The sequence below is a fragment of the Anguilla rostrata genome, chromosome 13 (genome assembly GCF_018555375.3).
Source record: "Anguilla rostrata isolate EN2019 chromosome 13, ASM1855537v3, whole genome shotgun sequence".
In the NCBI taxonomy this organism is placed as follows: Eukaryota; Metazoa; Chordata; class Actinopteri; order Anguilliformes; family Anguillidae; genus Anguilla; species Anguilla rostrata.
The window spans coordinates 27,617,584-27,644,546 of record NC_057945.1 but is presented as its reverse complement, the minus strand read 5'-3'; the positions used below and the strand labels follow the sequence as shown (position 1 = coordinate 27,644,546).

General features: G+C 42.3%; 1 protein-coding gene and 1 long non-coding RNA gene across 4 annotated transcripts in view; one reads left to right on the top strand and one right to left on the bottom strand.

Moving 5' to 3' along the window:
- Positions 1-24,374, top strand: part of tafa4b (TAFA chemokine like family member 4b) — a 40,002-nt gene extending 15,628 nt beyond the window's left edge. For all 3 annotated transcript variants that reach the window (XM_064305151.1, XM_064305150.1, XM_064305148.1), the window contains exons 4-6: positions 7,915-8,070; positions 21,006-21,130; positions 23,608-24,374. In XM_064305151.1, the coding sequence (XP_064161221.1) occupies positions 7,915-8,070; positions 21,006-21,130; positions 23,608-23,619 (293 nt within the window). In that variant the 3' untranslated portion in view covers positions 23,620-24,374. The remainder of the gene's footprint in view (positions 1-7,914; positions 8,071-21,005; positions 21,131-23,607) is intronic.
- On the bottom strand, positions 9,105-20,139 carry LOC135237753 (uncharacterized). The gene is made up of 3 exons (XR_010324908.1): positions 16,991-20,139; positions 11,283-11,383; positions 9,105-10,636 (listed from the first exon to the last, which is right to left on the bottom strand). It is a non-coding gene; the product is annotated as an uncharacterized LOC135237753 (long non-coding RNA).
- Positions 24,375-26,963: the final 2,589 nt, after the last annotated feature.

Sequence of the window (26,963 nt, the reverse complement as noted above, 5' to 3'; positions counted from 1 at the left end):
TGTTTTATTATTTCCAAATGAATTCATTTCTCAAATTATTATTCTGTCCTCTATGACCCTCTGAGCCTTTTTTGTTTATAAATCTGGCCCCACATTGGGTGCCAAATTTATATATATTTAAAAAAGTAAATAAATAAATAAATTCATTAATGCATTACTTTCTCAAATTATTATCCTGTCGTCTGTGACTCATACTATCTATATATCAATCTAAACAATGCAGTTTGTACGTATTTGGACACTAACACAATTTTTGTTGTTTTGGGTTTGTACTACAGCACATTTGTTAAGCAAAGAATATGAGTCCAGACTGTTTTAATTTGTGATATTTACATCCATATTTGGTAAACCACGTAGGTATTGCAGCCCTTTTTATACATATTTTCCACATTGTAGGGAAATAATATATAATATCTATGTATTATATGTATACATTTTAAAAAAATGTATTCTTATTTTTCATTTATTTTTTATTCTATTTTTTGTATCTTGCAACATTTCTTGTGTCCACATGGTGGCTCTGAAGCTCCAGAAATGCCCCTCTAAATGCAGAGGTCTTTTATATTCATATTCACACCATACAGATTACAGCAGCAGTAAGTCTCAGTACACTGCAAGCATCATGATAGAGGTCCATGGAAAAAAAATATAACCAGATGATTAATGTCTAATGATGGTGTACAGAATTATCTCTCTTCTCCCTCCCCCCCCCTCGCTATATACATCCATGTATTCAAAATACTAGATTATTTGCCCCTGTGTACACTATCACAGCAGATTTTTACCCACATACATAAAACACAACACATAAATGCACACATACACACAGACACGCACATGCACATGTACCACAGTCAGATAGCTATTAAACAAGGCTCATGTGTACTGAAAACCTGCTTGTGGCGTATCCGCTCTGAGGGCTTCTGCCAGATCAGCCTTTTATTGTTGAGGGATTTAGGCTGTGGAAGCAGGGGGCAGAATGTCACAGATATTGTGACATGTACCTATCCGCCCTGTGTGCTAATAGGCTACCGTGTCCCTCTGAACCAAAACCCGGCTCCACATCACAACGGCAGCAACACAGTGAAGGTTTAAATTACAATGTTTCTTGCGTTCGCTGTGAGGCAACATGCGTCAAGGCCAAAGCAGCCCAAGGTATTGTAATTTATATCGCCTTTTTATGAGGCTCGCTTGGATTGTTGTTCCTAATAGATTAGCTTTTCGGCTAAATTGTTGGGTCTCATCTCAGTTTTTTTCCCCTGCTCAGGCTGCTCTATATCTATCTCAGTTGAGCTGGGTTGAGAATGACATGTTTCCTTGATGGCAGTGTGACCTTGAGCAGATAAGATTGGGCGAGGGGTGGGGGGAATCAAAGGGAAGTGGGGGGTGGAGGATCCATCACAACAAATAAAGTAGTCTTTCTGTAAAAGCCTCATTCTTGCCCATACAAGTAATCTTCAAATCCAACTGGCTTGAAATGATGTTAACATTCATGTGGGTGGTAATCCATTTTGATATGTGGTGAAGACATCTGTAATTGCAGATCGCATGTGGCCTGAAATGAAACCCGTATGACCTCCCCACTCCCCATGACGGAAGGGGCGAAACTTGACACTTGATGCTTAACACTGTAGACTTTGTGTAATGCAAAGCCCATGAAAAGGAGAATGATATGTCTATCACTGGTACGCTGTAGAGCACTGATACAGTGTTTGTCACTGGTATTGTGTCTATCACGTGTATGGTGTCTGTTGATCGTACGGTGTTTGTTGTTTGTTACTGGTATGGTGTGTCACACTGGTGTGGTGTCTCTCTGGTAAGGTGGTGCAGTAGTACACCTAGTAGTAGTATAGCAGTGGTGCAGTGTCTCTCACTGGTATGGTGGTGCAGTGATATGATGTCACTGGTACGGTGATGCAGTGGTGTGGTGACTCTCACTGGTGTGGTGGTGCAGTGGTGTAGTGTCTATCTGTGAGAGTTAGTTGTACTGGGGGGGAGTAGTAGGGGGAGGGATATTTGCGTATAAATGAGGTGATGGTCCAGGGCAAGTAACCTGTTTGATTTGCATAAATTGACTTATTTGGATGATAGGAGGTGTTAAGTTGAAATAATGTCAGTCTGATTGATGATGCACACAGGACTTGGCAGGTTAGAGGGAGTTTGAGGTGGAGACAGTGTCTCGTGATACTGTTCAGGGTGGGATAAGCAGTGAGGGAGAAAGACGGGAGCCGGAAGAAAATCACTGATCGCTGCCAGAGGAAAATGGAACACAGGAAAAAAGTGCCAATCCAGGGACCAAAGCCCTGCTTTAAGCCTCTGCTCATTTCACACTGATCGCCTGCTCATGAGATCAGTGAGAAAAAGGCAATGATATATGATATAGACTCAATTGCAACAAAAGAAAAAGATTGAAAGGAAATGAATGATAAAATAAACTTTTTGCAGAAAAATATCTTCTGCTACGATTAACAGTTAACATCATCAATGAAGACAAGCGAGCCAGTACCGGTGGCGGCCATACACAGGCAAACCATAACACCTTTACTACCATGTTTCACTCATGAGAGAGGGTGCTTTGGATCTTTGTGTGCTTTGAAGTTGCTTTTGGCCTCCACACTTTGCTCTTGCCATCACTCTGATACAAGTGAATCTTAGTCTCAGTTATCCACAATACCTTTTTCCAGAACTCTACAGACTCTTTTAGTTAGTCCTTAGCAACCTGTAATTTGGCTATCCTGTTTTTGTGGCTAACTAGTGGTTTACAACATGCAGTGTATCCTCCATAATTCTGTTGTCTGGAGAGTAGTCACTGTCACATCTACACTTGCTTCATGAAGGGTGTTTCTGAGCTGGCCGACAGGTGTTTGAAGGTTTTTCTTCATTGTGGTGAGAATACTTCAGTCATTAACTGTAGAGGTCTTCCTTGGCCTAACATAATATTAATAAAATATTATGGTTAACTACTGTTTTACAAATTTTTTACTGCCTTGTTTCTGGTCAATGGTTCAACTGTGATGTCTTATTTGAGGTCATTATTTTAGGTTACATTTCCTGGGTTCCTGATAATGTTCACAGACTGACAAATAGCAAATATCTTGCTCCTCAAGCAGACATGGCAGTCTGTTATTGACAAAAGACAGACATGGTTTTTGATAAATTACACAATAATTCACCTACCTCTGCCTGTCAGAATACATCAATTGCTTCAATGCCCCTCCAGTTCAAGGTAAAGGCATTTGGTTTGCTGTTGAAGAAATGTTTGATACAGGAATTGAAGCATTTAGTCATGCTTGAAATTTCATTTTATATCTGCCAGATTTAAGATTTACCACTTTAAAACCATTCCAACATGGTTTTAAAGTCCTGCACATGATGGCTAAAGCAGAATAAAGAAGTAGGTGATATATCATTCACACTCTCTCACACGGCTAGAATTTCACTAAATCAAGCCATTCCCTTAGAATTGGTCTGGGGTAAAAGATGCTAGTGTTAAACCTAATTGGGACACGTGGAATAAATGGAAAAAGTAGGGATTTGTAAAAACTCACAACTAATGCTTTTCATACGTACACCGTACGGCATGTGGGGAACTGCTATGCAGGAGGAAATAGCTTATTTACTGCAAGCTCCAAACTGAATGTGAAATAAAGCCCTGTGCTTTATCTAAATACTCTTTAGCTCATGATATAGTAGGATTGGCTACCTACCCATGACCACGGATGTCCCTGAGGATCTCTGTGCTTCTGTGATCTGGCTGGGATGGAGATGAGAGTGGGAGACCACGTCATGCCCTCTGTAGAGCAGGGAAGAGCCAGCCAGTGCATTGCTGGTAGATAAGTCGCTCTGGATATGAGCGTCTGCTAAATGCCTGTAATGTAGATGACTACTTTGACTGTGGCTTAGGTTGCAGTGAGCCTTGCATGACGTTCAGCCCAAACTTCAGCACTTGGATGAAAGAAGTAGTCTTCTGCCCTACCAAATATGTGAGTTCATTAGCACAATGTTATGAACCATTTGCATTCTTCACATGTTCACAGGTCAAGGGGAAAACCTGTAATTGATTACCTGTAGTTGATTTGTCCTAGTTTCTTCGGCTGTCGTTACGGTTATATCATACTATTGGCACACCTTGTACAATCATTAGTTACCTGCTGGCATTACCTTTAACCTGACAAATCATTTGTATTAGTGTCTTGTTGAGGGGCCAAACCTGTGGGTCAAATGATTATTGCTGATTTTGAATTGGCCCAAATGGGCACTGTCACTGCTCTTTATGCCAAGGCAAGGGCTGACGATCAGCGAGCGCTTGGAGAGGCCAGTGGCAAAGAGGTGTATTTAGATTGAAATTAGGTTTAATGGTATGAATGCACATTCGTATTTATGAGAAATGACTAGATGCATTATGGGCAGAATCCCATGATGCCGGCTGCGTCTGGATAGAGAGTGCAAGTAATGAGCCTCTTAGTGTACACAGCGGAAAAATTTGAAGAAATGACGTTCTTTTGGTGTGTGCTTTTCTGCTAAAGACGTCTGTTGCATTTTGCATTGGCAAGTGACAACGCACCCCCCCCCACCCCCCGCCTCCATTCTCTGCATATGATTTCCCACTGCTTTTTGCGCAGTAATAAGACTTTTCTCTCCCTAGTCTAGTTAGCACTCAATTTAATCAGGTTTTCTCTCTCATTGATTTCGTCTCACGATTTTGCGGCTTTGGCGACAGATATTCCCATCCATGCCGCCTCTGTGCAGCTGTCCCGATGAATGCCGTTCGCTCTCTGAACGCGGAGCCGGTTCGGAGGGCTCGTCGAGCACATGATTAAACGCGACGCTCCGTAAATTGGCAGGCCTGCTCCACCGGAGGGAGCGCGTCCGTTCCTCGCTGAGCCCTCCGTGTCGAAGAGGCTCTTGCCCCCCACGACCTCATTATGTCATCGCGACGCCAGCACGCTTTGTTCTACCCCTCAGCGTCTGTGAGGCAGGCTGGCTCTGACAGGCTAAGCCCCGTTGCCTCTAGCTCAACTTTGCCCAAGTTACTGCCAGACTCATGGGGGAATGCTTTCAGAAGGAGGGAGGCCTGTAACATATTATACTGTAGGGCACCACTTCCCTATTCATGGTTATCAGATGGCACAGGATGTTCAGTGGCTCAAACTCTTATCTGGGATCTATCTGGGAGCATAGTGTCTTACTAATTGTCATGTTCAGTAAGGAAATTGAAAATATGTTCTGTTCTGGGGATGTGAGGGCAGACATTTGCTGGTGTGTTTCCCCCCACCTTTTTTGCAAGTTAAATTGTGGTGCACCACAGATATTGCAAATCATTTATGTGTCTTTTCCCTTTGTGTGGGTGACACGGTGGTGAAGTGTGAGGGTTCGAATCCGGCCTAGGCCTTTCTCTTGTGAGTTTGCATGTTCTCCCTGTGTCCGTGTGGGTTTCCTCCTCCAAAGACATGCAGGTACATTGGAGACTCTAAATTGCCCATAGGTATGAGTGTGTGCGTGAATGGTGTGTGTGCCCTGCAATAGATTGGCTGCCTGTCCAGGGTGTATTCTGGCTTTTTGCCCAATGCATGCTGGGATAGGCTCCAGCACCCCCCGTGACCCTGCCCAGGGTAAGCAGGTATAGATAATGGATGGATGGATTTTCCCTTTGTTGCAAGGTTCGAATCTCATTGCTCAACTCAACATGATTGAGCATGGGGAGGAATAGATATGTCTTTCTCCTTCTTTTTTTGCCAATCAAAAGTGATCTGTTTGTGTAGGATTGCACACTTCCTCCTCCTTATCACATCTGTTCTTGTTCTTTCTTCTTTCACTTTTTCTGTGATGCTGTGGATACCCCAGGACCGGTTTTCAGTCCTGTATTTAAATGCTAATTTTTTTGCGAGGGAGGTAGAAAGACCTTTGACTTTGGAGGGTTTCTCTGACAGATGCAACGGCAGCTTAGAGAGCAGTCCCTGTGATGTCCTGTTGTCCACATACTTCCTTTTTCATTAATTCCTTAAACATTTTAAATCCATCTTTTCCATAAATCATCGCCACGCGTATTTCTGGCACGTTTATTCTTTCTTCATAACGTGTCAGTGTCAATTTTTAAAAGGGGGAGCATGAATAATATTATCACTTGTTTATGATAATTCGCTGCTGTCGTGCAGTTATTGTTTCTGTGAAAGCTTCAAAGCTTTCTCCTGAAGATGTATCACGCAGCGACAGAACGCTAGCAGATGTGCCGTGCTTATCACTGGTGACGGTGGACAGGGAGCCAAACCACACAGGGGCCAGAGAGGGCCGGCAGGAGCTGAGGGTTAATCCAGGGATGCCCTTCACACCTCTGGAGGGACTGAAACAGGGACACCGGGGATCCTGGAGGAATATGGAGAAGAGTGGCCTCTTAAGCATACAGGATTACCGAAAGAGCTTTTGGGAAAACTGAGCTAACAACCTGGAAATTGTACTGGTGTTGGGGGATGGCAGAGGTCACGCCCCCCTGAAATAGATCCCTTTTCTCTCATGGGAGAAGCGATGTGGTCTGCGTGTGGACATTAGCAGTGAAGCTGAATCAGATCTAGTGAATAAAAGTACACATCTTTCATGCTCAAAGAGAGGGAACACTGCAATTGCTTGTAAAGATTGCTTTCAGTATTCAAACACATGTGGAAATGATTCTAGCGGATATTCATACACACATATATTCATACACACAGACACGCGGATATTCTCTCACATACACAAATACAAATTTCACACAGGTTTAAGGTATATATGCGCACAGACGTGTAAACATGCTGACATGCACATAAGCAAACATGTACACACAGATTTACATGCAGAGAATACACGTACACGCATCGCTTGCATAAAGGCCAGTGAAGAAGGCCCTTTGCCTGAAGCAGCAGTGCTGCATTGTGGGTAAAACACAGCTCATGTAACTTTAAGTACACAGGAGCGCACGCACGCACACACTCGGGGAAATTACTGTTTTCACAACAGTTTGTTCGACTTTTCTGGCGCTAAGAGTGCCTTGCCGTCGTCTTAGGAAAGCACTCCAGCTCGGGCTCCGTGATGTGTTTAATGGCAGTTGGTCCCCTGGAAATCCTCCAGCTCAGACACTCTTATTCAGAAAAGCACAAACCACAACATGAAGGCCCTCTGTTCATTATGCATAGCTTGCGCTGGCAGGAGGCTGTGTGTAGAATAGCAATGCAGACAGTGGGACTGGCAGGTCCCCCACAGCTTGTTAAATGTTGCCACACTTATAAAAAATGTATTGTTTTCAGCGTTATCAGGAGGTTCATTATGACCAAGAGAAATCTGAAAGGAACTGAGCTTTTATTTACATACCTATTTAAATAAAATGTGCCCTAGACTGGAAAACAGACCAACAATAAGGGATACCTTTTTTGTAGTCATGACATGGATTTTCTAAGAAGTAGGCTAATCAAAAGCAGTAGAATATATATTATTTTTTAAAGAAACCATGAAAACACATTTGGTTTGTGTACATCGCCATGATAAGCTTATCATTGGAATGACTCAATAAAACAGTTTAATTATTTAAACTCTGAACCATATGTGATTCTGTTGAAATATGGCAACTACAGTCTTCATTTCTTTGCCTCCCTTTTTGTTCCCTTCATCTTACTCTGTCTCTCACTCTGCTTGTCTCACTCACCCCCTCTCTTGCCCTCTCTGTCTTCCCTCCTTTCTTCTCTCCCCATCCCTGTCCTTTTCCTCAATCCCTATCTCTCACTCCCTCTCATTGTCCTCTTTCACTACCTCTTTCTTTCTTTCCATCTGTGTCCTGTCTCTCTTCTTTGATCTCTGGCCCCACCCCTCTTATTCCCTCTTTCCCTCCCTCACTCCCTCCTTCTCTGTGACCCCTTACACTCCCTATCTCTCTCTGTCCTGTCTCAGCCCAGTACCAGGTGAAGCAGGGTACTTGTGAGGTGGTGGCCATACATCGCTGCTGTAACAAGAACAAGATCGAGGAGCGCTCCCAGACGGTCAAGTGCTCCTGCTTCCCTGGACAGGTTGCCGGGACAACAAGAGCGCAGCCCTCCTGCGTAGAAGGTAAAGTGCCCCCCTCCAGTCACCTCCACAGGGTGTTTATTAAATATTCACCACAGACAAGACAGAGGGATGCTTCCTGCTGAATGCAATATGAAAGAAGCTTTAGTCCTCTACACAACATCTATGGAGCTTTTAAGTAGAGTGCTTTCATCAGAAACGTGTTTGTCATATTCTGTGTACTACCTCTTCAGCCGCTGAACTCACTGTAGATTGTGTAGCAGTACAGGCTATGAGTAAACAAAGAAAAAGACTAATGCGGGTAATGTAAGAATACTATGAAGCGTCCTCTTCCCAGTTTTATCCTCTGTTGTAACATAAGGGAAAGAAAACTACTGCACAACAGCTGTCTATGTTGTGGATATCCTTACCAAAAGCATGAAAGCAAAACCACTGCCTTGTAAATCTTATATTTCTGAAACCATTTATTGGACAGAAACACAATGCTGCTTATCTGAATACAGGAGTGTTAATACGGAGATTATTGCATTAGCTAAAACAAGTTAAGAACAACATATAAATAAATAAATAAATAGCCCATGCCTGAATTCCCCTGGGGATTGAGAACTTCACTCACAGTGCACTTCTGGGCAGTCATTATTAGTGTTTTTTTATTTTATTTTTTCATATTTTTTAATTAAAAAAATAAAATAAAAAATCCTTTACCTGCATAACCGTTGCCCTTAGCAAGCTTTATAACTTATATTTTATATGGTGTCCATTTATGCTGCTGAATATTTACTGCATTCATGTTCAAGGAGAACTATGGTAAAAATTTAAATGGGTTGTTTTGTGATATGGATCAAATGCGAATGTGCATAATAATGCATTTCATACTGTGTTCTGAAAGCTCACACTCCTGCTTCTGGATGATGCTAACTAGCTTTACAGCAGGCCAGATTTTTTTTCATTAGAGTGAATGCTGAAATACTATTCATAGTTTCTAAAGCTCTTTTCTGTACTTAGAGAGCTCTCTGATTCCTTAACGACACTTAGAATCTTTCTTTCTGAAGAAAGAAAGCGTGTACGGTGTGTGTGGTGATGATTTCATTATTTAGAAGTTAAATGAAAATCATGACAACTAAAATGGAGAAAGAGAAGGGTCACAAATGCTCATTGCAGGATGAACTGCTGAAAGAACCAGCTTTGCTTTTTCACTCAATTTCCAAACAACGAATCTCTCAGAAAAAAGCTTTTTTTTCCAAAGGGTTTTGTATTGCTTCAATTTAATTCAGTGTTTCTCATCCTAATTTTACACACACTTAGGCTTATATGAGCAATACCTTCACCCACCAAAATAATCATTCAAAATATGTACACTGGAAATGTTTTCCATGGCACTAATTAATTATTATGTTTGAATAAAAGTACTCATGTAACTCATGACATGTAACTGATGTCTTGTTTTAAGCTGCAGTGGTCAGTTTTATTTATTAGTTTTTTAAAAGTTAGGATGTTATTGATTTTGGAGCAGACCTGAGCAAGCCGAAGAACAGTATAACATTGCAACAGCAATGACAAAACGATGTTTGGAAGAGCAATTACCTTCTTAAAATATCTCTTAAAATGAATGTAGAAAAAAGGGAATGCACCTCAGAGGATGCTAGTCTATGTCGACATGCTTTCCCTATTGCGCATGTTGAGCCCCATTGCTGAAACACCATAGATTCAAGCCCCTACTTTGTCACATAGTGGCAGGACACACTTGAATATCTTAACTGTTCACCACAGGTAGGGCTCGTTTAAGTCAGCCAGGCTTCCTATTTACTGGTGCCCACTGTCTAGCTGTGCAAGCTATGTATCTACACTGATCAGTGGTAACTGGGCTTGCCAGATTTAGAAATGGTCAAAACCAGATGACATGCACAGCTGGAAGTGTAATCGGGGTGGTCCTCTCGGAACCAATTTCAGACTGGTGTGTTGTGCTATCGGAACGGGCATTCATTGAAATGCTAATTTGTTACAAACTACTGGGAAAATTTCTTCCATCTATTGCTCAACCAGGTACTTATCAGTTACATTACATCGTCTTGGCGGGACCACAAACCAGACCTATACAAATAATTTGAAAACTGGACATTCTGGCCGAAAACCAGATGCCTGACATCCCTAGTGGTAACCTTGCTGTAATACTGTGTGATCTGTAGTGTGGAAAACTGTTCCTGGCTTCTGAGTGAGCTGCACACCCTTGTGCAGATTTTAGTCAAAAGATGTAACCGAGCTTCCCAATGATAGAGAAAAGGGGCAGGATAAAATAATATAACAACACACACACACACAAACACACACTGGACTTGAACATAGCATGTCCTTCACAAAATACCTTCTCTGATATGCTGATGTCTGGTTGGAACACTCAGATTTGATTCAAGGTTATGTAGGCCCCAGTTACACTTGTCTTTTTAGGTTCTGTAGATCTCAGATGTAATCTGAGCGCAAAAAAATCACATATGGCTTGCATTTGGACAAATCCAAGGTGAAACTCCACTGGAGGTAGTCGTGGTTGGGTTCTGTCAGCACTGGATTTGAATTTCAATGCTTCTGCACACAGCTTCTGGTGTCACCAACCCTACAATACAAATAATGAACATGTAGGAGTCACAAGACACACGGCTTAGATTTCTTCATCAATTTAGATAGAATGTAAGGCTATGTGCGTGATAATATGCCTGCAACAACTAGGAGAAATGTGATATTGGTCAACATGCAAGAAACTATATTTACAGAATATTATAAGAAATGTTTGAACAGATAACCACATTTGGATTTGAGTGGAATGTGCAGCATTGATTGAATGTGGTAGAAGGGAATATCTGGATTTTGTGAAGGAATGTAATGGAGTATTCAAATCCAGAGTAAGAATGGATTTAGTGGATGATAATTCCAGTTTAGAGTAAGAAATAAACGGGTAAATATGTCAGATGTGAAGTGTGATATATTTCTGTGATTTGAGGAAAATAAATATTTTGTGATAAAATGTGAGACAGAGCGGTAAGAGTAAGACCCTGCAGAGGAAGTTACACCTTACAGAGAGTGTCATACAAACTACAGAGCACAGATCACAGCCACTGTCTGTAGCCAGTTCAGCCTCGTGATACATTCAGTCCCTCAGTTATGTATTGATTTAACATATATGGCTTGTTGTATAAATGTATTTCTTGTTATTCATGTAATCTCCGAGTGTTACGATGCAGAGTGAAAAGTGTCATTTTTACCATAAGTACTCCACTGCTGGTGGGAATTGTAGTACTGCTCTGTAGCTCTGCTGACCAGCATGTCACGAGCATTGGTGGGAGCGGGAGTTTGGGGACGCTGGCTGAGCGGTGATACAGAGACAGAGAGAGAGAGAGAGAGAGAGAGAAACAGGGGTCATTTTGATGAACCTGCATCCCACCAGGGCTTAACAGGTTTTTATTAGAGAATGTGACAGAGCTAGCAAGAGCCAGTGACCTCCATCAAGAGCTAACTCAAGTCTTCCTGAGAGACAATCCCGCACGTCTCTGTGCTTGTTTTACCACCAGGGCCCCTCTGCCTCTATCAAGCCCATGCTGTAAAATAAAGATATACGTCCCATTATGTCAAGATAAAGAATTGCTCAGACAGGAATGCGATAATGCATCTTTAGGGGTTGATAAAGTAATTGCAGGTTTGCACTTTAATGTTTTTCTAAAGTGCTTTTTCCTCCTATGCCCACTGTTTTTTTTTTTTAGTTTGAGACAGCTTTATTGAGATAATGACAAAACCTCTCTTTATGAAGAGTTTTTCAGTTTATGACGAAAGGCTGCTGAAGAAACATTCTGAATATCAAAGTTTACTAGGCCCTACCTAAGATTACTAGGCCCTGCCTTCTCTGTGATATCAAATCCTTCTGTACTTATGTAAGATGCAACACACAGTCCTTTGTCTCTTGTGTGTGTGTGTGTGCATGTGTGTGTATGTGTGTGACAGTAACACAATTTGTATTGTTTTGCCTCTATTACAACACATTGCCACATTGGATTTGAAATAAAACAATGAATACAAGGTTAATGTGCAGGCCGTTAGCCTTAATTTGAGAGTATTTACATCCATATCGGGTGATCCTTCTGGGAATTGAATTCTTTTTTTAAACACTGCCGTAGCCACGTGTATTGAATTGTGTTTAAAAAATAGATTCAAATCCAAAAAAATAGAAAGTGTTGTGTTGCCATTCCGCTGTACCTGTCGTAGCATTCTTTGTTCTGGGGAGATTTTCGGCAGTACTACACTTCTTTCACCAGTGGAGGGTGCTTTTCCCATTCATATCCCTGCTGTTGGTACAAAAGCTTTTTACAATTAATGTGCAAAAACTGGAGCAGACACTTCTATCCTTTAGGGGCCAGAATGTTTTTTTTTTTAAGCCAACTTTTACAAAAGGCACTTATTTAGATCCTTGATTCAGGACAGATTAGACTCCCTGTCCACTTCTATCAGGTATTTAATTGTCTTTAAAAAAGCCCTTCATGCCTGGATACTAGATGCATCCCCTAGGCTTAAAATAGATTTGTGCCATGAGAGAACATAGAAAATGAAAAATTAAGAGATGTTTAATATCCAGGGGAACAAATATGTTCTGTATTACTGCAGGCCTATCTCAATACCAAGACTGTGTTAGTATATCACATCCTGCTTATTAGAACACCCCACAGACACTGTCCTCCATGTGCTTGGCTACTCATTAGATGTAAAAGCATAAAGGAAGCATCAAGGGATTGCTAAACAACTGGTTTGGCCAACTAATTTGATATCCATTTTTTCCTGTAAATACATATTACAGTGCATCTGTGACAACTTCAACCTTTGGAAACCGCTGTTTAACCTGCAGAGCTATAGTGCTGAACTCTGATGCAGCTCTGGACTGCAGCTCTCTGCAGCCCGGGGGGCAGACGAAGCAGGACTCTAAGGTCCAGAGTGGACTTTGGGGTTGCCCACTGAAATAAGTCACTACGCCCCTGCACTCAGAAGACTGGTCCCCTCTGAATGCACAGCAGTACAGAGGCCCCACTTTATAACTCAGGGGATTTATTTATCCAGACACACATTCACTTAACTACTGAATAATTGCTTCCTTGAAGTGGTACAAACTTCCTGCTTTAAACCTGAAATAAATTGATAGAGCAAGCTATAATTAAATGTAGTTAACACTGTTTAGATTTTATGTGAAAACTATGCCTTGACAGTGCTGACTCTCAGTATTGTGATATCCACTCCCTGCCTTGTTTTGGCAGTTTCTCCTTTTTTTTTAGAACAGAAACAGGGCCAAATCGAGCATCATGCTTAGAGTTACATAGGGCCAGTAATTAAAAACAAAACAAAAAAAGATTCATAAAATATGAATGAAACCAGTGATGTAACCTGCTTGCAACTCTAGGTGCATACAGAATCCCACCTCCTCCAATTATCGTTTGAAATGGCCAATCACAGTCAACTGTAGCTCTGGCCGAAATAGTATACCTCCTACAGGAGCATATAACTTGAGTCATATAGATGCCAACTAGGCCCTCTATTTATTTCTGAAAATGGAAATGTCTGTATAGAGACACATCCTGTCTATTCAGCACTGACACATCTCAAGGGCAAGGACTAGAGCCTTTGTATGACATCAAAAATGTAGCAGTTGTTTTACAATTGTTCTCCAATAAAAAAAAAAAGATTGTCAGATTGCTTGTTGTGGATTATTAATGAGTAGTAAATTCATACACTTGATTCATAAAAAAGTCTCCACTTGGTGTATTCGACATAGTATAGGCTTAGCAACACCCATTGCCTCTGAGTGACAGAACAATACAGGCCATTGTTCTGGTGTGTCTGTGAGTAGTCTTTTTATGATCATATTAGCAAAGCTTTAGACTGGAGAGAACCACATCCATTTGAGTGCTTAATTTCAATTGGAAATTAAGCACTCAAATGGATATGGCTCTCACTCAATTTCTTCATGGAAAAAGATATTTGGGAAAAATACAGTTTCATAATTAATGGCCAACAAAAGTACTGCTTAAATAGCTTGCTATATCACTGACCAGTTCAATCTGGACAGTTATTACAAGCTTTGCTTGTTTATGGACAGTCTGTCGGTCTTTTTTCTGAGGTGAGGACTTCTGCATGTTTATCCCCTGCTGTTCGCAGTCCATTCTCTATATCCCCAATGAGATTCAGAGAGGATTAAATGAGATATATGAGCTGAGGTTAAGAGGGATTTAGCTGCGTACGAATGAAATAGCCGGGTTGTATTTATGTGGCCGTGGAAAGTGTAAAACATTCCCATGACAGCCCAATTGCTGCTCCACAGGGTTGCGTTCAGCACATGAAATGGGATTCATAATGCTCAATAAATAAGGGTCAAAAGGGTTATCCATATTTATTATGACAATGCTCTGCATTCCTTACAGAGGCCCTGCTAGACTGAGCCTACTGTGAATTATATGGAATTATTGTATGGCATTAACCTGTGTCAAAGTCAGCATTGTGAGCTGGAGTCAGCGCTTGTCTGAATCAAGTGATTTCAAGCTCGGCAATGGAAGGTCGAAGAATTAGCTCTAATCTAATATAATGCCGTAAATGGATTTAGATTGGTGGTGGTGAGGTTGGATTTCTGAAGGAGAACTCCAGATGAGGTGATGTGCAATTGAGAGGAGTCGCAGTATTGGGCCTTACTGCTAATCAGCAGGTATACTCTCAGGCCTGACAGAGCTCTGTGTGTGTGTGAGTGTGCATTTGTGGGTATGTGCATGTATGTGTATGTCTGTGTGTTCGCGTATGTATGTGAGTGTGCGTTTGTGGATATGTGCATGTATGTGTATGCGTGTGTGTTCACGTGTATGTGGGTGTGCATTCATGTATTTTCTTGTGTGTGTGTGTGCATGTGTGTGTGTGTGTGTAAGTGCATGTGTTTATATATGCATGTGTATGTGTGTTTGTGTGTGTGTGTATGTGTGTGTATCTGTGTGTCTGTGTAGGCATGCAAGCATGTGTCTGCGTGCTTATGTGTATGTGTGTGTGTGCGCACGTGTGGAGAGGGGTAGGGTGTTACTAAATCATTTCTGAAGGAGATGGATGCTCTTTGGTTGCAGCTCGGCTCAGTGAATGGAACTGCTTGAATGCTGTGGGGTTTCAGCTGGTGAATCCTATTTTGGAAGTCAGCAAGTTGCTTCACCCTTCCCCTGTCGGGCAAAGAAAATCAGATTGCAGTGTCCACATGGTGTATGTGTATGTATGTATGTATGTCCAGCATATCCCCCATTCTCTTTAAATGATAATGCCCTGGAGGCTCAGGCACAGAGGTGAGTGTACGAGGTCTTCACACATGCACACAAGCGCGCGCGCACACACACACAGTAGAGTACAGCCTGCAGCCAGTGCTCAGTATCTCCTGACATGGCTTTTGTTGCACTGCTTTTCTTCCATTTCTTATACTAGACTATGGATAAATGCTGCTTTTCTATTTTTGAAAGAACATGCAGTTAAAGTTTGAGAAAACATTATCTAGAGAAGAACTGTACAATTTTTCTCTGAAAAAGTTAAAGCACAGGAAATAAACATGTGGTTCAGGGTGTTGTGACTACTTTTCACTTTTGCATCTATTAGTAAAATGAGACACGGCAACTTCAGGAGCTCTTATGTTTGTTTGTATCATACCTGTCTCATTCCCTAGCCGTACACAAAGAGTTATCTTTGCTATTGTACTCCATTGAATTGAAAGTATTTGCAGTCCTTTCTATCCAAGAAACTAGACCTGCAGTTACCAGACTGTCCACATGAGGTCAGAAACATTTCAACAACAACCAAAACATGCAAAAGTATAGACTGAAAATGCACTGTACTGTAGCTAAATGTGATGCTGGTTTCTGTATTTAAATGAAATAACACAGTGTATTCTGTCTTAATTCTCCATGGACAGCCTCATTACACATATGTTTGATGTTTTTGTTTAATCCTTGAAATTTAAAATGGATGCAAATACCCTGCACAATTGGAATATGTATACACGTACACATGCGCACACACACTCTCTGTCTCTCTCCTTCTCTCTCATGCACACACGCACACTCTCTCTCTCTCACACACACACACACACACACACGCTCACACACTCACATAGACTTACATGCACAAAAACATACAGAAGTGAATGGGCTCAGTGAGTCTCTCTGGCCTGCTTATTTTTCGTTCTGTATGAAAATCATTTCCACACCCTGGTCTAGTTGGAATGCATTATGCAGTGTGTCAGAGGCAGAAAAGTCCAGACATTGCATAAGCTGTCACTCTCAAACCCATGATCCATTCCGACACAATCAGTGACATTTGTCAGTGTTCCATCAGGCCAATGCATTCCCTTAATCTAAACATGAGGCCCCACACCCGTGTGACATTTTCCCCATTCAAACTGCTGGAGATCGGTCTCCAGAGAAAGACCCACTGCTATGCGAGGTCACAGATGACCACCACCTACTCTTAATCACTGGTGACCATGACATTTTGGGTAACATAACACCACATTTACTGTAGGTGCAGTGTGCCAATCTATGTTTATTTACTACTCTTTAACATTAACATTGACAAACTAACGAAGGTGCTGCACGCTTGTGATTTTAATTTTAGCGGCCAATGAAGGAGTTGCATAAATCAGTCGCTCTATTACCAGAGACAATGAATTCAGCTCTGTTATTATTAGCTTTTTGGTAAGTAATCTTTATCTGAGGTGGGGGCATGTTTATTTCCACTGTGACCAATTAATTCTCAATTCCAGCCCTGATGAGACTTTAAAGTCAATTCTGTTTATTTCTTAATGAATCTGCCGTAAATTGCATTCGCACTTGCACGGTGCTGGAATGGAAGTTTTTTCACTTGCTGAATCCCATTATTAACTTTTGTTGTGGAGCTCATGTCCTGCCAGTTTCTGTCTTACCGTGTAATCAGCTGTCTGTATTGCAGTAGTGCCCGGTGTCACCTCCTCCTCCTCCTTCTCCTCCCCTTCATCATCTTTTCTCTCTTCCATCTGTTTTTATTGTGTCCTTCTGCACGGTCAGCCGACAGCCAGAGCAAGTGTGCAGGGTCACCACCTCTTCCCCCCGCCCCTTCCTGCCATGCCCACTCCCCGCACATAACCAGGGAGCTGGAAAACAACATGGCCATGGTGAGGTCAGGTGTGCATAGCTCAGAGGGACTATGTGAGAGTGGGCACGATGCTGAGAGAGAGAAAGAGAGAGAGAGAGGGAGGGAGGAGTAGAGGAGTATGAGTGAGCACTGATCTCACAGAAAGGTGGAGAAGGAGTGATAACTGAACTCAAAGAACAGTGGAGGTAGTGTGTCAGCTCTTTGCTCAGATGGGGTAACTTTACTTATCTGTTGATCTTTTGTTAGTCCATATGAAGTAAGCCATTTTCTTACTGTCGGAATACATTAAATCTCATTGCATTTAGTTAGACACTCTTATTCAAGGTGACTTGCATAATTGGAGATTATCAGTGCTACTAAATAATACAAAAGTGTAATCATTACTACATTTTAACTATGGTGTGTGTAATAGTCAACTACTGTATGTAGGGAAACCAATGGCTCATAAACTTTGCTCACTTTATTATTTGAGGAAGCAACACAATCCCATTTCAATTTTTTTTTTTACATCAGCTTGGAAGGGTGGACATTAGCATGCCTGTGTGTAGCCAGCAGCCGCTTCTTTTAGCTCTGCAGTCTGAGCTGATCCATTGCACCATAAGACTTTACATATCACACAGCTAGAGTAGGTAGCAGGGAGTTACCCCATTAGCCAGAGGAGTCACTACACTAATGAGGTAGGGAGTAGCCTACCAAATGAAAACCTCCTCCCCAGGAGAAATTATAATTTAGCCTGTGGGACTCCTGCCCACAATTGTAACTTGCGTGATGAGGCTTTGATTCTGGACTATGCGGTGCATCAATAACTCAATGCAGTGAAAGCACCAACAGCCTCCAATGTATTGGTTGAATACCTGTTACTTTTTAAATTAGCATTTTCTAGTGGCAGATCTTGTGTACTAAGCAAATTTGTAGTGTCTACTCAACAACTTCTATTGTACTTATGTAGCTCCACTGTAATTTTTAAAATAATAAGCTTTTATTTTTAGTCCAATTAGGATAATGTATGTTTTTAATCCTGTACTTTCTGGTCTGGTTCGTCTCTTCAGCTAGTTCAAATTTAACCTTCCCAGTAAGTCATTTGCTGAGTTCCCCCAGCTCTGCCCACTAGTCTCTGGTTTTCCCTTGCAGACAGATTCTTACATGACACATGAGAGGATTTGCTGATGTTCTTTGCATAATTTGGTTTAAACCTATTTTCCTGGGGATTTCTTCTACCCCATTCGTTTGAAACAGTGACAACAGTTCAAAATTTTTTCAGAGCCCGATCAATTTTGGGGTTTAATTGATTCCTTTGTGCAGGTTGTATCCCTTCTCTGAATTTGTATGATGAGGAAATGACGGCAATGGCCCTTCCTTCTGCCCTTCACAGTCTAGACGTGAAATCAGATTGAAAAACTCTGATTCTCCCTCTAAAGATGACGAAATGGAGGATAAGAGAGAACATAGCTCCAGTTCTGTGCGATCCCCTCCGAAGCCTTGCTGGTCAACCCTTCACCCTTGTGGGGGAAGATTTTCTAACCTTGTTTTGGGAGAAACAGTTGTATATTTTAATATTGTTTAGATGAGAAAACTGCTGGGTTACTTCCATTGAAATATATTTCAGCCTTTCAATACTTCCTTTCATTTCACAAAGACATCTGCAGCCAACTGCATGTATACTCCCTTTGCTGCTGTCTGTGATGCTCATTGGACGTGCATGAGCAATGCCTTGGATATAATGGCACCCCACTCGAAAGCTTTCAGATCGGTTGTCTCTCATGCAAGAGGCAGTTTTGTTCTGTATTTCATGTAAGGGCAATCTTGGGACACAATCAGTGCCTGCCTTCCAGTAGTCTGCCAGCTTGTATGGTGTCCCTGGTATTCTCTCTGACGCCGAAAGTGCTTTTGGCACTAAGCGGGTTTTAATCAGCAGGCGAAAACATTCATGTACTGAGTGAAATCCTCAAAGAAACAGCCTGTTCAGTCCTTGTGTGGCATATGATCAAAGACATCCCTCCTCTGCAAGAACTTTTTCATTCATTCCTTTCATCAGTTGATTGCCTTGTACTAATCAGTACCCAGGGCTGAAGGGAGACTCTTAATTTTTGTATTGTTGTCCCATTTGTTTTTTCTCTTAGTTATGTACTGATTACATACACAGGAACTGAGGTCTTGCCTTTCTGGAGAACGTCATTCTCAGTCTTAAGATTTTCCTGAAACCTTTGCTTTATGATCATGTAGCTCGGATGTACAGTATAGTGGCATTGTGGTTGGTCTGGAAGTAACAAAAGACTGTAATGGAATGTAATCTGGGGAAATGGACTCTGAGATACTAGTGCGGAGAGCATGTCAAGCATGAGCTGGGTCTAGATACTGAGGTTAGTTTCATGCACAAGTGTCTGAATGAGGCTAGAACTGTTTGTTTGGCTATTGTGTAGATAAGACTGGATCTGTGCACTGCGGCTATCTCTTTTGTGTAGATAAGACTGGATCAGTATGCTGGGGTTATCTCTGTTGTGGGGGAGGTTGGATCAGTGTGCTGAGGTTCTCTCTGTTGTGGGAGAGGTTGGATCAGTGTGCTGGGTTATCTCTGTTGTGGGAGAGGTTGGATCAGTGTGCTGGGTTATCTCTGTTGTAGGAGAGGTTGGATCAGTGTGCTGGGTTATCTCTGTCGTGGGAGAGGTTGGATCAGTGTGCTGGGTTATCTCTGTCGTGGGAGAGGTTGGATCAGTGTGCTGGGTTATCTCTGTTGTGGGAAACTTTGGGTCAGTGTGTTGGGTTATGTCTGTTGTGGGAGAGGTTGGATCAGTGTGCTGGGTTGTGGGAGAGGTTGGATCAATGTGCTGGGTTGTGGAAGAGGCTGGATCAGTGTGAGGTGGTTATCTCTGTTCTGGGAGAGGTTGTATTAGTGTGCTGGGTTGTGGGAGAGGTTGGATCAGTGTGCTGGTTTGTGGGAGAGGTTGGATCAGTGAGCTGGGTTGTGGGAGAGGTTGTATCAGTGTGCTGGATTGTGGGAGAGGTTGGATCAGTGTGCTGGGTTTATCTGTTGGTGGAGAGGTTGGATCAGTGTGCTGGTTTGTGGGAGAGGTTGGATCAGTGAGCTGGGTTTATCTGTTGGTGGAGAGGTTGGATCAGTGTGCTGGGTTCTGGGAGAGGTTGGATCAGTGAGCTGGGTTGTGGGAGAGGTTGTATCAGTGTGCTGGTTTGTGGGAGAGGTTGGATCAGTGAGCTGGGTTGTGGGAGAGGTTGTATCAGTGTGCTGGGTTGTGGGAGAGGTTGTATCAGTGTGCTGGGTTTATCTGTTGGTGGAGAGGTTGGATCAGTGTGCTGGTTTGTGGGAGAGGTTGGATCAGTGAGCTGGGTTGTGGGAGAGGTTGTATCAGTGTGCTGGGTTGTGGGAGAGGTTGGATCAGTGTGCTGGGTTTATCTGTTGGTGGAGAGGTTGGATCAGTGTGCTGGGTTGTGGGAGAGGTTGGATCAGTGTGCTGGGTTGTGGGAGAGGTTGGATCAGTGTGCTGGGTTTATCTGTTGTGGGAGAGGTTGGATCAGTGTGCTGGTTTGTGGGAGAGGTTGGATCAGTGAGCTGGGTTGTGGGAGAGGTTGTATCAGTGTGCTGGGTTGTGGGAGAGGTTGGATCAGTGTGCTGGGTTTATCTGTTGGTGGAGAGGTTGGATCAGTGTGCTGGGTTGTGGGAGAGGTTGGATCAGTGAGCTGGGTTGTGGGAGAGGTTGTATCAGTGTGCTGGGTTGTGGGAGAGGTTGGATCAGTGCTAGCTGCTAGCTAGTTAATACTCAGCACTTTCCTTCTCTTGTGTTGTTGTCCAGCCTCCATCGTGCTGCAGAAATGGTGGTGTCAGATGCATCCCTGCCTGGATGGAGAGGAGTGCAAAGTGCTTCCGGATCTCACCGGCTGGTCCTGCAGCACTGGGAACAAAGTGAAGACAACCAAGGTGAGAAGCATGTACAGACACACAGCAGGCTGGCTGGAGTGTGCAGGTGTGGCAAGGGCTCTGCAGTTGACAAGGAGCTGTGGTAGTTGTGAACTCCTACTGTTTAATGCTATTGCTGGTCTGACTGATAGGATCAAACAGCAAAACACATTTTTGATGTCATGTGCGGAAGCTCATTCCTCTCTCTTGCAGGCATTGGCAGACTCCACCAATTAGATTACAGAATAACCTTATGTCACACAAAATGTAATCTAATTTCTATTTTCAGCAAGATGCTCCCTGTGGGACTGGCTGATAAAGGATGGGAACACATACCAACTTTTTTGTGCTCCAGCTTGAGAATTTGATGTTGTGTGATGTTGATTGCATTGACAGCCATTATTATTCAAATATAATGGGTGTCTCAATTAAAGCTACACAAACAAACTTTCATGTAGTCCAAGATTATGCTTGTTCACATATTTGCTGCAAGGATCATATGAAAGCCTGTGTGCTGAGCAAATTAATCCCACCCATGAAATACATACTTTGATGATAAAAGACATAATAATTGAACATAATTCCAGCTTTTGTGTGAAACATCAATGAACACTACTTAAAGTACTGAGTGAGGAATGCCCAGTGAACTGAGAAATCCCTTGGTAAGATTCATTTGTTAATCTTATCAAAAGATTACACAAGAAAGAACAAAATGGAAGGCATTTCGCGCACATGTAAACCAAATTTATGCCAAACCCCAACAATCATTATATTAATTAAACATTTCATGTGTGAGTGAACTGCTTGTCGGAGACAAATTGATTTAAACAAGGGCCTTCATGGCCTTTGTAATCTGGTGATCTATGAAAGTTAATTTGCAGACCATTTGTGGATTGTTAAATTGAGCAGGTGCGGTTTATTCACAGGTGAAATATTAAAAAGAAAACAGTTGTGAAGAGTGCAGAAACACTATAAGAGTAATTGCTTAGAGAACGAAATAACAGCGCAACATCTGTTGCATTCATTAAAATGCATTATGGCTACTAGTTCCATGGAGGGTTTCAAATTAAGGGTCCTAATTAAATTGGTAAGAGCGTGGACAAAAATGAGGAGTGAATAAAGGACCTCTATTTGAATTAATGGGCCCAGCAATGGAACGATTGATGTGAGTGAAGTTATCACGGTCATCGTTTTTTATTTATTTCCCCCTCATGACTGAGGAACCAATCAGCCACAGAGGGGCAGGCGAGTGGGTGGAGAGGGAAATATGCCTTGCTGCATCAACGAGCGTTAATTCTCCTTTGACGCTCTGTAAAATAAGAACACTGTTGGCGTGACACTCCATAGCAGATGTCACAGGAGACTGCACAATGACTTCTCCCTCTCTCATACTCTCTCATGGTCTCACACTCTCCCTTTCTCTCCCTCGATATTCCCCCCATCTTTCACCCTCTCTGTCTTGCACTGGTTCTCGGTTTCTCTTTTGCATGCTCTATCTCTCCATCTCTACTTTCCTTGAGACCGTATGCCAGGGTTGCGTGTGCAAAATCCATTTACTGTAGATGTGCAGGGGCTGAACATAATGTAGCTGTACGCAATACAGATCAACCCATTCAAAAAAGCACATGCAGATCCACTGTACACATATAAAGTTCCAAATAAAACCGTTAAACTACGTATTGGAAATTACATAAACATTGTTTTGTTAGCTCTCTTCAAATAGAAAGCCAAGAATGCAGAGAACTGTTCAGGTAAAAATATTGTTTTTTGGAGTTTGCCAGTGTATACTGCCCAATAAATATGTGTTTGTGCTCGTTGCTGAAACCTCTCCTGTCAATTTTGTAGACCACAGGAAAGCAGATATTCTCCAAAATAAATTATGTTAAGCTGCTGCTTTTTTACAATCCACAATCAGCAGTTAATCTCAAACAAACATTGTACTGGAGAACAACACTTGTGTGGCTTGTGCATGCAGAATGTGGACACCCAGTTGACCAGAGATGTTAACATCCTGGGGACTGAGATTTCTCAGAGGGTGCTGGCAGCAGCCAGCTCTGGTGTGGTCCTGATTCCATACCAGGCCTGGGGCCCACCTGCACACTGAACTGCGCCTTTACGAAATGAGTTGCACAGCAACCCTTAAGGATTATTCCACATGCAAACTGTTTGTAGTTCCAAGCTGTTTAATATCTTTGTACTGTAGTAGTAGTAGTTTGATGGGTTGCAGTTGCGTTTCAAGTTTTTTTTTCTTTTCTTAAAGAAAGGACTGTCATTCCTTGATAATATGAACCGCTCTGTGAACGTCATTTCAAAGATATGACATTATGTGTCACCATCATTAAACACACTGTGTTAATCATGCCAAAAGGCATGTGGCATTGTTATATTAGGATATTGTACACATGTAAGTATTCCTCTTTTTCCTTAGAATGTTGACGGTGTTGGATTTTGAGCCTGTGAGTGCAGCTGATCCATCTCTTTTACATTCTTTCTTTCAGGTTACACGGTAGCAAGGAAACTGCTAACCAGCTATGAAACCTAAGACTTATGTATTTAACTTCCATGTCTAAACAAAAGGCAATCTGCACAAGTGAAAGAGAACAGTCAATTCAACAGGACCCAGAAGGATATGGTGAAAGAATAAATCAATCAATCATATACAATGTCAAAGGGCCAATGAAGAGATGGATTTAAGGAGGAAGACAGGCACTTGAGATGCAAAGGTGTGCCGTGCAACAATGGAGCCAGAATCTCACAGATAAATACAGTTCTAGTCGATTCATAATAATGATACTTGTCAGTGCTATATCTTCATCGTGTATGGAGTTTGAAATCAGAGTGTGGCATCATCGCTAAGCATTTCAGATGCTTGCCACCATCAAAGAGACAACGTGATTGTGTCAGAACGCCATGGGGCTGCACTGCATGGAGGCAGGATGCAAACTCAACAGGAGGCGCTGTGGAGTCTTGCTGCTGAGAAGTTTAGTGGTTTGAGCGAGTTTATATTTGCAAGCAAGGGACTGCTCATGAATTTTGAATAAAATTATTGTTAAATTACTCTTGTGGGTCAAGTTACTACCATGTAATGTTTTTTGAAAGTCATTTCGCAGTTCTAATTAAGGCCGCTGATAGGATCATAACAACATATTAAAAATTCATGTAAGATATTTGCACTAGTTGAAACTGTTTTCAGAATTTTGTTTTTCTAGTTATTTCATGTTTTTGCTGTTGATGTCATATAAAATTAAAGATCTTATTTTATAAATGTTTGCCTCCGCTGTCTAAATTACAAAATGCTACACAAATACCAGCCCTGGCCCCCCGCACCCCCAGCAGTAAGCTCAAATGAAATGTCCATGCAATTGTGACAGTTAATAACCTGAGTTTTAATGAAGTGCAAGAAACCAAGAGCTTTTGGAAATTTGCAATTCTTGGTTTCACCTCAGACAGAACTCTCTCTCTATTACTACATAAACTTATTTATGAATAAAGCTTATTTATCACTTTCTTATCTTATCATTACATGAGTGCATACATAAATTGTGTTTTAACATATGCACTGTATTCATTGTCAGTTTTTTCTCTATTACTTAAATACACATAACAATCATCTTGGTAGTGTGTATTACTTATTTATGGCTGCTACCGACTTGTATATTGCATTAGGAAACTATTATCATACTCAAAATGGGGTGCTTGTGCAAAGTCCTGAGAGTGTAAATAGCAACTGTGGAAGCAACCCCATTGGGGAGGGGGGTGAGGGAGCTCTCATCAGCTACAGCCAATTCTCTAGCCAATCATGTGGAGAGAAAGTATGTTTGCCTGTGCTCTCCTGAATTAATACAGGATGTTGTAGTGATTAAACCCATTAGGCATATCAGGAGCAATATCCCGTAACCGCAAAGCTGTTAGTATTGGAACTGTACTGTAGTTCTCCTTCTGTAATATACTGTATCTCTTGCAAATGGAGAGGGTGTTTCCGGTACTAATGGCATGCCTCTAAAGGTGTTGCAATTAATTGCTGATTACTTTTCTTGTCAGTGTTTCCACTGGCATTATGCTTTGTCATCAGTCCTGCGATTTCTGCATGAAGCACACCGTGTCAGTTTGCTCAGTTGAATCAATTTGTATTCCTTTACTCATGAATTTAAATGAAAATTGACCATGCTTTCATATCACTTTGACTTTTTGGCCTGAAATTCATTGTCTTGAAAAACCAGCCTTTTCCCCCCGCTTTTCTGTTTTAATGATATCAATGCTAAATGGTAAACTGAAAAAAAAATATGATTATACAAATCCTCTCAGCTGTCTCAGGCATGCAGTTATGATTAGATGTGGTTTTTCTATGGGTTAGTGCAGCACAGTGAAGAAAACCGTCTTAAATGACTGTGTCAATGTGCCCTCAGCCAAACCCAGCGTGTCTGCTTTTTCCAGGGTGAGAGACCCTTCAAAGCGTGTGCTTTGTGAACTGTGATAAATCTATCGCTGGTGTGTTTCCTGCGCAGAGCCTGCACCACTGGGGACCAGCGGGGTAGTGGCCGCTCCAAACTCTCATTACTGAGGCTGGCTGCTGCTCTCCCTCTCCTGGGAGGAGGGACGTATTTTTAGGACCCTGCGCTCTGTAGCTTTTGCTGCTCAGCTCCCCCATTCTGCACTCCGCTGGGCCTCTGACACACACGCATGCGCACACACAATCACACACTTATATAGCACACTATAATATTTTATTTAATATTCTATTGCTGAGATTAATTGTGTTAGATGTGTTATATCATGTTATCATATTGAAATTGAATGTACCCTTGAATGTACATGTGCATCTTCATGTTAACAATTCAATGTGTCTTTATGTCTCATATGGGTGTGCATCTGTATTTCTACTTATCAGACAATGCCTATGCATATCTATTTGTGTATTCCTGTGTTTGTGTGTGTGTCCATGTGTAAACGCGAGTTTATGAGTGTGTATGTAACTCTGGAAGCGCATGCATTCATTTGTGTGCACATAAATGTAACCGTGCGCGTGTGTGTGTGTGTTTAAAACCTTCCCTCAGCAGAAAGTCACAGCCAGTGTGACTGCACTGGCTAGATAAATAGACAGGACAGCTCTCAGAGTGGCAGACATGATCTCTTGGGATATCCTTGCCATAGATGAACCTGACGCCTCATCCCATCCTACATGGATTTTTACCGCAGAATCAATATTTGAAGACAATCCAGCAGTGCTCCTGGGCGCCGGGCCTGCTGCAGCCTCCCTGACCAGGATGGCGCAGCGAGGCCAGAGAAAAGAAAATGAGAACTCTTATTTGTTTTGTTTGTTTTTCCTGGCGCACTTCTGGCCACGGTAGTTTAAAGTCTGCTGATGAGTCCATGCATAAACACACGCTGGCTCTCCCAAAGCCCGGTAGCAGAGGGAGGAAGTGGGCTGAAGCACCATGGAAGGCGGACAGGAAGCTGTCAGGCAGGCAGGAGCTGCGTGATGTGTGCCCTTTGTCTTCTCATGCAGAGAAACACCTTGCAGCACAGGACCACAGCTTTCAGGGTCAGGGTCCTCTCCGCTCAGTGTCATTTGGCCTGTTTGCCTAGAGGGGGCAGGCTTGCAGTTAATGATTTCAAGGATTTTGCCCAGCTTTGTATTCAAAAGGGGTTTCTGCGGCGTACCTGCGCAGGAGGTGGGGACGTCTGTGGCGGCCGTCTGATTCGGGGCGGGGGGTGGGCCCCGATGGCGGGGTCCTTTCATCTGTCCAGGTTTCGACGCGCCGCCCGTGTGGCAGCGCGCCACACGCGCAAACAAACGTCGCGCAGGAGCGAGGGCCGGGTCTGTTTGAAATGCTAATCACCGCGCGAGCGGGAG